Source organism: Carcharodon carcharias, chromosome 16 (assembly GCF_017639515.1).
Source record: "Carcharodon carcharias isolate sCarCar2 chromosome 16, sCarCar2.pri, whole genome shotgun sequence".
Taxonomy (NCBI): Eukaryota; Metazoa; Chordata; class Chondrichthyes; order Lamniformes; family Lamnidae; genus Carcharodon; species Carcharodon carcharias.
The window spans coordinates 73,775,414-73,789,296 of record NC_054482.1 but is presented as its reverse complement, the minus strand read 5'-3'; the positions used below and the strand labels follow the sequence as shown (position 1 = coordinate 73,789,296).

Below are 13,883 nucleotides of genomic sequence, written 5' to 3'. Positions count from 1 at the left end.
CAATTTCTTTTCCCTTTCTGCAATAAAAGGAGAACGTTTAGTTCTCAGGAAGCAATGAGCTCAAATGTAAATTCCCCAAACTCTTTAAACAATTTAGGATGAATGGTACTTTGCCCTGCAGCATGATCAGTTTTAATCTTTGCTAAAATCTTTTTTTGGGGGGGTTACTGTTGCTTCCATTGAAAAAAACTTTTGCTAAACATCCTGTCCTGTGGCGTCACCTTGTCAGGGAAAGCAATGCGAGAAACCATTCAAAGGGCCAATCCTTGATTCCTTGATTCTTTGATTCCCTGTCTTCAAAGACAACTGAAAAAAAATTCCTGCCACACATCCAGCTGTTGAATCTTACGTGTACGGAAATACATTTTTGAGGGGGTCATATTCTCTAGACACCCTAGTTAACCGCTGAGGCTTCACCTTCCCTTGAGCTCTTCCTTTTCCCATTCAGAACATATGTGGCTTTCTTGTCATTCAGCATCAACTTAAGACTATAGGCCCATCTTTTCTTTGTTGATTTATCCCATTACCAGCTCCTTTGGTTTTATGCCATTGTGCCTTTTATCATTTAATCTTTCCTGCTTCCACCCTGTAACAGACCTTTGCTTTTGTTCTCCTCCCACCCTTTCCCTGTTTCTCTACTTGCTTACAACATGTTTCATTTCAAACTTTTTCCAATTCTTACAAAAGGTCATTGATCTGAAACGTTAACTGTTTCTCTCTCTGCAGATGCTGCTGAGTATTTCCAGCATTTTCTATTTAATTTTGACTGAAATTGTTTAAACACTTTGCTCAGTATCATAGTTATTTTATCTAGAACCATATCCCAATATGCCATTCCCAAATCTTTCTTAAGTGAAAATTTTACTATCTTGAAATTAGACACTAAAGTAAATCAATTATTTGTACTGTCAATACAGCAGCTGATATGTAGCAGAGGCAATGGTGTAGTGGTATTGTTGTGGGACTAGTAATCCAGAGACCCAGGGTAATGCTCTGGGGACCCGGGTTTGAATCCTGCCATGGCAGATGGTTGAATTTAAATTCATAAAAATTGTTAATTGTTGTAAAAACTCATCTGGTTCATTAATTCCCTTTAGGGAAGGAAATCTGCTGCCCTTACCTGGTCTGGTCTATATGTGACTCCAGACCCTGAGCAATGTGGTTGGCTCTGAAATGGTCTAGCAAGCCACTCAGCTGTATCAAACTGCTACAAAGTCACAAAAAAGGAATGAAACCAGACAGACCGCCCAGCATTGACTTCGACACCAGAAATGACAACTGACCTTAGCCCTGTCGATCCTGCACAGTCCTCCTTACTAACATCTGGGGGCTAGTGCCAAAATTGGGAGAGCTGTCTCACAGTCTTGTCAAGCAACAGCCTGACATAGTCATTCTCACGGAATCATACCTTATTGATAATGTCCCAGACACCACCATCACCATCCCTGGCTATGTCCTGTCCCACTGGAAGAAAAGACCCGGCAGAGGTGGCGGCACAGTGGTATACAGGCGGGAGGGAGTTGCCCTGGGAGTCCTCAACATCGACTCTGGTCCCCATGAAGTCTCATGATATCAGGTCAAATGTGGGCAAGGAAACCTCCAGCTGATTACCACGTATCTCCCTCCCACAGCTATTGAATTACTGCTTCTCCATGTTGAACATGGAGGAAGCACTGAGGGTTTCAGGGGCGCAGAATGTACTCTGGGTGGGGGGACTTCAATGTCCATCACTAAGAGTGGCTCGGTAGCAACACTACTGATCGAGCTGGCCAGGTCCTAAATTACATAGCTGCTAGACTGGGTCTGCAGCAGTTGGTGAGGGAAAAACATACTTGACCTCACCCTCATCAATCTGCCTGCTGCAGTTGCATCTGTCCAAGACAGTAATGCTAGGAGTGACCACCGCACAGTCCTTGTGGAGACGAAGCCCCATGTTCACATTGAGGATAATCTCCATCGTGTTGTGTGACACTACCACCATGCTAAATGGGATAGATTTTGAACAGATCTAGCAACTCAAGACTAGGCATCCATGAGGCGCTGTGGGCCATCAGCAGCAGCAGAATTGTACTCAAACACAACCTGGAACCTCATGGCCCGGCATATCCAGCACTCTACCATTATCATCAAGCCAGGGGATCAACCCTGGTTCAATGAAGAGTGCAGGGTGCTTGCCAAGAGCAACACCAGGCATACATCAGCTGGTCTTGTGATTTTATATTATCAGTAAGCTCTATAATATGTATTGCTAGAAATATCCTTCTTGAAGTTTCTAATACTCCTACTGACTGTTCTTACCTTCATGCACAACATCTTCCACTGTTCAAAATAAAAGTCATTTTTGCTTTCCAGACTGAGAAGCCAATGTAATCTTTCTTGACAACCATATCAAGTACAATACTTCGAATTCACTTCAATTAACATTTTCATTACAGGATGAGAACATGATTAGCTTTATCAAAGGCAGCATCAAAATAAGAAACAGTTACCAGACATATAAGTAAGTTGGGCTGGACTCTGGTATTTGGTGGTTGATAATTGTTGGTGTGGTTTTTATGCTTTGTCACATTGTAAGAATAACTAATAGAACTGATTAAAGGGGAAGGTGGCTGTCTGATTCGTTATTACAATTATAATTCCTGCCCTGTTTCAGATCATCTTTTGAGATATTTGAATCAAGTATAAGGAGATGGGCATCAAGAATGAGGGATAACAGCTTCAAGTTAGACCCAGGTCATTTATGAGTGCAATTAGGAAGCCCATTTTCTCACAAAGAGTCACAGAAATCTGGAATTTTCTCCCTAAAAGACTATGGATGCCAGGTCATATCAAGACTGAGATCAGTACATTGTTGTTAAGGATCAAGCTAAGGGAGTTAAATGTAGTTGAGCTGCAGATTAGCCATGGTATTAAATGACAGGGGGTGGGGGAGGGATGGTGGTTGAGGAACCGAATGACCTCCTCCAATTCCTATGTAACTATTCACATTTAAAGGGCCCTTCAGTGGGGTTCTGCAAACTTCTATTTTATGCAGCTTGTATGGAGGGTGTGCTGGAGTGATGACAGCCCAGGCAGCCCCAAATAAGGAACACTGCTCCCCTGCTTCAAATAATGCTGGCCTGGTCACCAAGATTCATGCAATAGCAGTCTGGTGCTGACATATCCTTTCTCCCTCTCTTGTGGGGAATTGATTGGTCTTCAGTTAGTTTATCCCACAGCAGCCCAGCGGGGAATAAAACCCACATCCCCACCTTCCCATTCACCGTATTATTAAACTGGATTGGTAAACTGGGCACTTGGACTTGTAAAGCTTGTTGATCACTTTCTCTACTGAAAAACTAGTATAAAAAACAATCCAAAATGATCAGCTCAAGCCACTGGAAAATGTATTAACAATCCCCTCCATTGTCTCAAATTTAAATTGTATTGAGTATATGCAACTCTGCTCATTTCTTTACCTAATATTCTAGTTATAGGTTTAATAAACATGCCAGATATCTTGTGAGTCTCTGGAACCCTTTTGTTCTGGCTTTAATTTCTCAGCAACATGAATATGAAATCTTCCTAATCTTGCAATATAATAGCCTCTATTAAACAAGCAAACATCCTCTGTTCTGTTGAGAGGGCTTGATGAAGGGAATCTCCAGGCTACGTCATTCTAAAATGTGCACCCAATACTAGATCCTTAAAATGAATGTTGGTGGATCTCCAGTGATGAGCATTATCAATGCAAATAATTACAACATTAAATCTGAAAAAATAAGATCAGATATAAATTTTAAGGGTAAGCAATTAACAGTGGAGAGTACTTGATTATTACATTATTTTCTGTTTTAAAAAAATTAAGTTGTTATTTTCTTCAACTCTGTGTTCTAATCGCTTTGTTTTATTTCTGAAAGGGAACTTCTTAATATTGTGCAGTCATCCAAATACAAAAAAGGAGAGAACTACAGCCATTTTGAAGGAGGTGTTCAACTTGGAATTGGCGCTTTTAACCTAGTGAGTAAAAACATATGCTTTATTACTATTAATTTATTTCCCTTCACCCCTTCCTCCACCTCAAGCAGATTACATTGTTGTTTTAGCTCTGCTCCCACTGTTGCCATGTTATGAATTATTCTCTACTGAAGAACAGACAACCTGCATCTTTTGTTAGTGGTGCGACTGTAGGTGACAACTGAGAAATGAAAGATCAACCTAGACAAAAACAAGAACAGAATTACCTGGAAAAACTCAGCAGGTCTGGCAGCGTCGGCGGAGAAGAAAAGAGTTGACGTTTCGAGTCCTCATGACCCTTCGACAGAACTTGAGTTCGAGTCCAAGAATGAGTTGAAATATAAGCTGGTTTAAGGTGTGTGTGTGGGGGGCGGAGAGAGAGAGAGAGAGAGAGAGAGGTGGAGTGGGGGTGTGGTTGTAGGGACAAACAAGCAGTGATAGAAGCAGATCATCAAAAGATGTCAACAACAATAATACAAAAGAACACATAGGTGTTAAAGTTAAAGTTGGTGATATTATCTAAACGAATGTGCTAATTAAGAATGGATGGTAGGGCACTCAAGGTATAGCTCTAGTGGGGGTGGGGAGAACATAAAAGATGCAAATAAATAAATAAATAATTTTTTTCTCCTTCTCTTTTTATAATGGAAATAGGTGGGAAAAGGAAAATCTATATAATTTATTGGAAAAAAAAAAGAAAAGGAAGGGGGAAACAGAAAGGGGGTGGGGATGGGGGAGGGAGCTCACGACCTAAAGTTGTTGAATTCAATATTCAGTCCGGATGGCTGTAAAGTGCCTAGTCGGAAGATGAGGTGTTTTTCCTCCAGTTTGCGTTGGGCTTCACTGGAACAATGCAGCAAGCCAAGGACAGACATGTGGGCAAGAGAGCAGGGTGGAGTGTTAAAATGGCAAGCGACAGGGAGGTTTGGGTCATTCTTGCGGACAGACCGCAGGTGTTCTGCAAAGCGGTCGCCCAGTTTACGTTTGGTCTCTCCAATGTAGAGGAGACCACATTGGGAGCAACGAATGCAGTAGACTAAGTTGGGGGAAATGCAAGTGAAATGCTGCTTCACTTGAAAGGAGTGTTTGGGTCCTTGGACGGTGAGGAGAGAGGAAGTGAAGGGGCAGGTGTTGCATCTTTTGCGTGGGCATGGGGTGGTGCCATAGGACGGGGTTGAGGAGTAGGGGGTGATGGAGGAGTGGACCAGGGTGTCCCGGAGGGAGCGATCCCTACGGAATGCGGATGGGGGGGTGAAGGGAAGATGTGTTTGGTGGTGGCATCATGCTGGAGTTGGCGGAAATGGCGGAGGATGATCCTTTGAATGCGGAGGCCGGTGGGGTGATAAGTGAGGACAAGGGGGACCCGATCAACCTAGAGGTGGGCTGGAGTGAAATTGGTCTTCGCCAAGTATTGCAAAATTGACTCATAGTGAATGGGCAACCCATTGTACACTATATGAGTGATTGTTTTGCAATACAGCTGAAAACCAATTTCATCCTACTATTTTGCATATTTTTTCTCAGCAGCCTGTAGAGAAGTGCCTAAATTCCAGTCAGATCTGGCTGAGATCAAAGGTTTTGCTGAGTTGTAAACTCACAACAATGGTCACTTCAAGTCAGTCTGAAGTATGAAGGGATTCTTTACTAAATTGAAATCCGATGAGACCACAACACTGAATAAAATAAAGTAATTAAATCAGTTTGATTGAAAGAACAAATTCCTAATAAGGTTGTTGCAATAAATGTTTTTCTTCTTTAAAATAATTTTTAAGGAAACAAGAATTCGCTTTTTTTATTGCAGAAAATTCTAATGTTAATAGATATTCCCTATTAAACCTTAAACTAAAATCTCGTTCAAAACCAAAATACTGTGAATGCTGGATATCTGAAATAAAAACAGAAAATTCTGGAAGTACTCAGTGGGTCTGGCAACATCTGTAGAGAGAGAAACAGAATTAACGTATCAGGTTTATGATCTTTCTGCATCTCGATCAATTGTGCTAAAAGGCAAAATCTCTGGGCAAGTTTTTCTTATGTTGGTTGTCAATTAAAATTAGGGAAAAGGATTCCTGTTGCAAAATTGAGAGTTTTCCATCTTCTCAGCATGCACCATGGGCCAGCAAAGCCCTGTTTATACCAAACTTGCAAAATTGGAACATATATGTAGAGATTTTTATCAGCCTTTGATTGCATCCTAATTCTTTCCTTTTTTTTGGTGAAAACTGAATATCAATTCATCAACAGAAGAGTTCCTAAATATTTTTCCTTTCTCCTTTCCTTAATTTTCTTAGACTATATCCCTGTTGCCAACAAGGATTCTCCGACTTTTAGAATTTGTTGGATTTTCTGGAAACAAGGTAAATATAATTACACAAAAGTTGAAATCTCAATGGTGGAATCATTTTTTCCACTTTCCAGGGTAACATTGCTTTTCCCAGTTCAGTACAGATAACTTGTCCAGCAGTTGAATATTGTAGCTCTCTTTGGCAGAATGCCGAGAAAATTCATGCTTTGCTTTTGGGCTCAGTACTGTCCAATGCAGTATACGTTAGTAGATTGAATAACAATGACCGGTCCAAATCAATGTTTGCACATTCAGAGATGCGTCAAACCACTAGCTCTCTGCAAGTTTATGATTGGATCGTCACCACAAAGTTTCTGATATGTAATCCAGACTTCAATATTTATGTTCAACATTCTATGAATCACAGGAGCCATTACAGTATACCAGCAATGAAGCTTGGCAAAGTACTTCTCTTGCCAATGGGATTCGTTCTCAGCTAGAAATTTGACCCTTCCATGTGTACAAGTTCAAATATAAACTTAGAAACATAAGAATTCCTAGACACAGTTATAGGCCACATGGTGCAACAACCCTATCCCCATTTTTGTTTGCAATCAATCCTACTTGCCTATCTCTTTCAAATCTCACCATATACCTCAAAACATTTTCTTTTCAACAACACAATAATACTGCCATTCACTTGCTGAACTAAGACTGCTGGTGCATGAATTTGGTGGTTAGAAATCTGATTCACCCATTGATCTTCACTGTATAATCCTCCAATTCTGACAACTTGTGCCAGAGGATGTAACATTTTTGTCTGTGATTTATAAACTGAAAAGTGTAAATGATCATGGCACAAAAAAACATTTGATCAGCTGTTCTTTTCATAGTTTTGATTATCAGGGCAGAAAAAATGATGTGAGATTGAGTAATCATTTATACTATCCCAATACAACTGCCAATCACTTTGAAGTATAGGACAAAGCACATAAGTTCTCTTGTACATTCCCAGGTAACAATAGTTATTCCATGCTGGTTATGCAAGGGTGAATTTAGAATTGATATGCATTTTGACACTAATATACATGAATTGAAATAGGACTATTATATTACCCAAGAAACTGCTTTTCTCAGCTCAAAATAATTTAATGAAAACCACAAGATCAGTGTCAATTCAGTTTATTTGCTTGTAGTCAGCTGCTTCTCCATTTAATGATTTGCTAACGTCTCATAAATGTACGTCTCTGTGAGATTTAATTCTTTAAACATTTTTCAAACATTTTGTCCTGTGAATTCTAAGGACTCATTGTTCAATCACCATGCATTATGGGAAAGTTGAATATCTATCACAGTTTACAAATTGAATTAACCAGGGTTCACTGGTGAGTTGTCCTTGTGGCATTTGATGGTTAACTTGTTAACGACACTTGTTGAGCAGGGCCTGAGAGAGTGGGGTGCACAAGATGCAAAACACCAGGGCCCATGCCCTCCTGGGGCCTGGGCATCTGATTGCTTCATGACTTGGGCAGCTGCATAATTCTCTGAATACAGGAGCAGTGGAGGAAGTTTGGAAGGAAGGGACCTGTCAATCAAATGGATTTTTTGGGGGGTGCTTTGATCCAAATGGATCAAGATGGGGTGGAGTTGACTACAATCCTCAGAGTTCTGCAGGCCTCCACTCTGATGATAGATCAACATGGGTACGGGGTGGTCCAATGAGATGTGGAGGTCCAGCTGGGACTTCAGTTTAGTGAGGCTCCAACCATTAGTGCAATTTCTCCCTCAGTACGAGCATCCTGATCTTTAAAGTAAGGCAAATAAATATATCCAAAAAAGATGGATTTCAGTTGAAGGGAGAGCGAAATAAAGATATTTAGCTTCTTATTGATAAACATTACAACGAGGTTCCAGAGTTCAGTATGACCGTTAACTGTCTGATCTGTCGAGTAGTTAAATTCAAAACTTTTACATTAACAGCTCTCATGAATTTTTCATCAGCCAGCTCATTTCGAGAGTAATAGTGAAGGACTTAAACTTGGATGTTGGGATTATTGTAACCCTGACACTCTAATTAAGGGGCAGATTTAATGAATTTTCTCCCACACTCACATATTACAATATTAAATGCAGACATGATAAATGATGAAAAAGCATTGTAAAGGCTGCTCAGATTAGGATCATCAATATATAATTGTGTTGGACAACTAATGGCTCGTTCAAAAAGGAAGATTGACTCACATTTTAATACCACCTTTAACAACCAATGAATTGCATTTGAAGTGTAGTCACTGTTCAATTCAATATTATTGGAATGATGACCAATAAATCCTGTTAAATATGAAAGAAATGTTGCATCAGAGAAACCATTTTAAGTAATGCTTTTTTAACATTTTAACAAAACAGCAATGCACTGAGAATGTAATCTGCTCTACTGATGAGATTCTTTGTCTTTAGGAATATGGTTTGGAACAATTACAGGAAGGAGCATCCACTGAAAACTTTCGTGCTCTGCTTTGTACCATGCTGCTTCTGTGTTATCACACATTCATGAGTTTTGTGTTAGGTGAGTACATTTTACATCTGAATTACAAACGTCAGTCATTTGCTGTTTTTTAAAAAATTAATACAGATTTTCAGTTTTGCTAACAAAGGTGGAATCTGTGGCATCACCGGGAGCCTCAGCTGCCAGCTAGAGAGACTGCGAGACTCCTGTGTCATGTCCGGTCCTTTGGGAAAGGTTTGCCATAATAAGTGCCAATCAGGCACTTAACAGTCAACAGTGGGCCTTTCCCTGGGATCAAGGAAACCAGAGGGGCGTAAGTACTACCCATCAAGAGCTGCTGGCCAATCAGTGGTGATGATGGGAGGGGGCTCAGTGGCACAGGCAAGGGGGTGGTTTTCAGCACCCCCCCACAACCTCAATTTCCCACCCCCTGATTTCTGATGCCGGGTCTCTCAATTAGGCACTGAGTGTCTTTGAACAAGGGACCTCCTTGTGAGCCCGCAAGCAAACATGCCAGGGTCAAAGCACAGAAGAGCAATTGTCATAGGGGACTCTATAGTCAGGGGCTCAGATAGACGCTTCGGTGGTCGTGAAAGAGACATCAGTATGGTATGTTGCTCCCTGGTGCCAGGGTCCAGGATGTCTCTGATTGGGTACGGGACATTCTGAAGGGGGAGGGAGAACAGCCAGAGGTCGTGGTACATATTGGTACTAAATGTGTAGGCAGGAAGAGTGACGAGGTCCTGCAGCGGGAGTTCAGGGAGTTAGGCAGAAAATTAAAAAACAGGACCTCTAGGTTGTAATCTCAGGATTACTCCCTGTGCCATGTGCCAGTGAGGCTAGAAATTGGAAAATAGTGCAGCTGAACACATGGCTGAACAGATGGTGTAGGAGGGAGGGTTTCCAATATCTGGATCAGTGGGATCTCTTCCGGGGCAGGTGGGACCTGTACAAGAAGGACGGGTTGCATCTAAACTGGTGGGGCACCAATATGCTGGCTGCAAGGTTTGTTAGTGTCACTCGGGAGGATTTAAACTAGTATGGCAGGGGGGTGGGAACCAGAGCAATAGGTCAGCAGGTGAAATAAATGATTGGGAACCAGTGAATATGGCCAGTAGGACTAAGAGGAAGAGCAGGCAGGGAGAAATTACTGAACACAGTGGGATTGGGGGTCTGAAATACATTTGTTTCAATGCAAGAAGTACACCAGGCAAGATGAGCTTAGAGCTTGGATTAGTACTTGGGACTATGATGTTATTGCAATTACAGAGACTTGGTTGAAGGATGGACAGGATTGGCAGATAAACGTTCCAGGATTTAGATGTTTCTTGCAGGATAGAGAGGGATGCAGAAGAGGTGGGGGAGTTGCACTGCTGGTTAAGGGGAATATCACAGCTGTATGACAGGAGGACACCTTGGAGGGCTCATGCAGCGAGACAATATGGGTAGAGCTCAGGAATAGGAAGGGTGCAGTCACAATGTTGGGGGTTTACTATAGACCTCCCAATTGCTGGCGGGAGATTGAGGAACAGTTATGTAGGCAGAGTTTGGAAAGATGTAAAAGCAATAGGGTTGTTGTGGTGGGTGATTTTAACTTTCCCTATATTGACTGGGAATCACATAGTGCTAGGGGTTTGGATGGTGCAGAATTTGTAAGGTGCATCCAGGAGGGCTTCCTGAGACAATATGTAGATAGTCCAACTAGGGAAGGGGCAATATTGGACCTGGTATTAGGGAATGAACCCAGTCAGGTGGTCGAAGTTTCAGTAGGGGAGCTTTTCGGGAAAAGTGACCATAATTCAGTAAGTTTCAAGGTACAGGTGGATAAGGATAACAGGAGTCCTCGGGTTAAGGTGCTTAATTGGGGGAAGGCTAATTATAACAATATTAGGCAGGGACTGAGGAATCTAGACTGGAGGCGGATGTTTGAGGGCAAATCACAACTGACATGTGGGGGGCTTTCAAACGTCAGTTGATAAGAATTCAGGACCGGCATGTTTCTGCTAGGATGAAGGATAAGCATGGCAAGTTTCAGGAACCTTGGATAATGAAGGATATTGTGAGATTAGTCAAAAAGAAAAGGGAAGCATTCGTAAGGGCTAGAAGGCTGGGAACAGATGAAGCCCATGGAGAATATAAAGAAAGTAGGAAGAAACTTAAGCAAGGAGTCAGGAGGGCTAAAAGGGGTCATGAAAAGTCACTGGCAACCAGGATTAAGGAAAATCCCAAGGCCTTTTATACATATGCAAAAAGCAAGAGGGTAGCCAGGGAAAGGGTAGGCCCACTCAGGGACAGAGGTGGCAATCTGTGCGTGGAGCCAGAAGAAATGGGAGAGATACTAAATGAATACTTCTCATCAGTATTCACCAAAGAGAAGGACTTAGTGTTCAATTTGTCTAGGGAAGAGTGTGTAGATAACCTGGATCATGTTGAGATCAAAAAAGAGGAGGTGTTAGGCATCTTGAAGAATATTAAGGTGGATAAGTCCCCAGGGCCAGACGGGATCTACCCCAGAGTACTGAGGGAGGCAAGGGAGGAGATTGCTGGGGCCTTGACAGTAATCTTTGTATCCTCACTGGCTTTGGGTGAGGTCTCAGAGGACTGGAGAATGGCCAATGTTGTTCCATTATTTAAGAAGGGTAGCAGGGATAATCCAGGAAATTACAGGCCGGTGAGCCTTACGTCAGTGGTAGGGAAATTATTGGAGAAGATTCTTTGTAACAGGATTTACTACCATTTGGAAGCAAATGATCGTATTAGTGAAAGGCAGCATGGTTTTGCGAAGGGGAGGTCGTGTCTCACTAACTTGATCGAGTTTTTCGAGAAAGTGACAAAAATGATTGACGATGGAAGGGCAGTGGATGTTATATACATGGATTTCAGTAAGGCCTTTGACAAGGTCCCTCATGGCAGACTGGTACAGAAGGTAAAGTCGCATGGGATCAGAGCTGAGCTGGCAAGATGGATACAGAATTGGCTTGGTCATAGAAGACAGAGGGTAGCAGTGGAAGGGTGCTTTTCTGGATGGAGAGCAGTGACTAGCGGAGTTCTGCAGGGATCAGTGCTGGGACCTTTGCTGTTTGTAGTATACATAAATGATTTGGAGGAAAATGTAACAGGGCTAATTAGTAAGTTTGCAGACGACACTAAGGTTGGAGGAGTTGCAGATAGTGAAGTGGATTGTCAAAGGATACAATGGGATATAGATCGTTTGGAGTCTTGGGCAGAGAAATGGCAGATGGCGTTTAATCCGGACAAATGCGAGGTAATGCATTTTGGAAGGTCTAATACAGGCAGGAATTATACAGTAAATGGCAGAACCCTTAAGTGCATTGACGGGCAGAGGGATCTGGGTGTACAGGTCCACAGGTCACTAAAAGTGGCAACGCAGGTGGATAAGGCATAAGTCAGGAAGGCATATGGCATGCTTGCCTTCATTGAGTATAAAAGCTGGGAAGTCATGCTGCAGCTGTATAGAACCTTGGTTAGGCCACCCTTGGAATATTGCGTGCAATTCTGGTCACCACATTACCAGAAGGATATGGGGGCATTGGAGAGGGTGCAGAGGAGGTTTACCAGGATGCTGCCTGGTCTGGAGGTTATTAGCTATGAGGAGAGGTTGGAGAAATTCGGATTGTTCTCACTAGAGCGACAGAGTTTGAGGGGCGACTTGATAGAAGTTTACAAAATTATGAGTGGCGTGGACAGAGTAGATAGTCAGAAGCTTTTTCCCAGGGTGGAAGAGTCAATTACGAGGGCACATAGATTTAAGGTGAGAGGAGAAAACTATAGAGGAGATATGTGGGGCAAGTTTTTTATGCAGAGGGTAGAGTGTCTGGAATTCGCTGCCAGAGGAGGTGGTGGAAGCAGGTACGATAGTGGTGTTTAAGAGGCAGTTTGACAAATACATGAATAGGATGGGATTAGAGGGACACGGACCCCGGAAGTGCAAAATGTTTTAGTTGACGGGCAATATGATTGGCGCAGACTTGGAGGGCCGAAGGGCCTGTTCCTGTGCTGTACTTTTCTTTGTTCTTCTTCTTTGTTCTTTGATTTGCTTGTCATGTTCCCCACCTGGCAACCCCCTACTCCCCCACTCCCACTCTTCCCCCCCACCACCCTCACCTCAACACCACCACCCGCCACACTGGGTTAATACCGGTGGTGATGGGTCGAGGCCCTTAAGTGCATATTATTACCCAAATTTAGGCAGGACAGGAAGGCCATCCTACCTGATTAAATGAACTCCTGCCACCAAACTTACCATGGAGGAGGGCACAAGGGAGATCAAAATTCTGGGATCGCCACGTAGCTCAGAACCTTTATGTTAGTGCCAAACGATATTTCCATAAGTTTGACAATTTTCTATAAAAAATGAGAGATATTGAATAAAAAACACTAAGCTTTCTTTTAAAATAAAGATGAAAATTCAGTTTATTTGGTTTCCAGTGGAAATACTCCACAGGTTGAGGAGGGTGCATTTATCATGTGCTGCACAAAAATCTTAAAATTGCAACCGTCTGAGCATGGGGATGGTGTCTATGAAGAACAAACTCGCATTAATCTAGTAGCTTTCACATTCTCAGGATATCCTGAAGCACTTCACATTCAATTCATTGTTTTTAAAGTTTTGTAGGCATATGCCAATTTGCACACAGACAATTTCACAAGAAGCTATGAAATAAATGACCGTGTATTCAATTTTTCAAGATGTTGTTTAAGGGACTAGTGTTGGCTAATATATCAGGAAACTCCTTTGTTGTTTTCTTGGTAGTGTCTTGGGAGTTTCTATGTCATCTGAATAGGTGGAAGAATACTCTGTTTCAAAAAATGAAAACATTTAAAAGTAGCCCCTTCATCAATGCAGGTCTCCCACAGTTTTGGCATTGAAGATGCAACTGAGATTATGCAGTCAAGTCCCTGAAGTCAGGTTTGAATACATGATCTTCTCACTGAGATGCAAGGATACTACCCAATATCAAACTGCAGGACTCTGAAGACTGTTAAATATCTGAGTGTTCCAGTAGTAGTACATGTGCTGTGTCTGGTGGCCTTGCTGTGCTCAAGAAGACTATGTATTTCCTTACATGTCAACAG

At 42.1% G+C, this 13,883-nt stretch overlaps 1 protein-coding gene across 5 annotated transcripts in view; it reads left to right on the top strand.

Moving 5' to 3' along the window:
- The window catches only part of ttc39a (tetratricopeptide repeat domain 39A), a 106,983-nt gene that overhangs the window by 54,505 nt on the left and 38,595 nt on the right, over window positions 1-13,883 (top strand). For all 5 annotated transcript variants that reach the window (XM_041208491.1, XM_041208492.1, XM_041208493.1 and 2 more), the window contains 4 exons: window positions 2,436-2,500; window positions 3,900-3,999; window positions 6,288-6,353; window positions 8,738-8,846. In XM_041208491.1, the coding sequence (XP_041064425.1) occupies window positions 2,436-2,500; window positions 3,900-3,999; window positions 6,288-6,353; window positions 8,738-8,846 (340 nt within the window). The remainder of the gene's footprint in view (window positions 1-2,435; window positions 2,501-3,899; window positions 4,000-6,287; window positions 6,354-8,737; window positions 8,847-13,883) is intronic.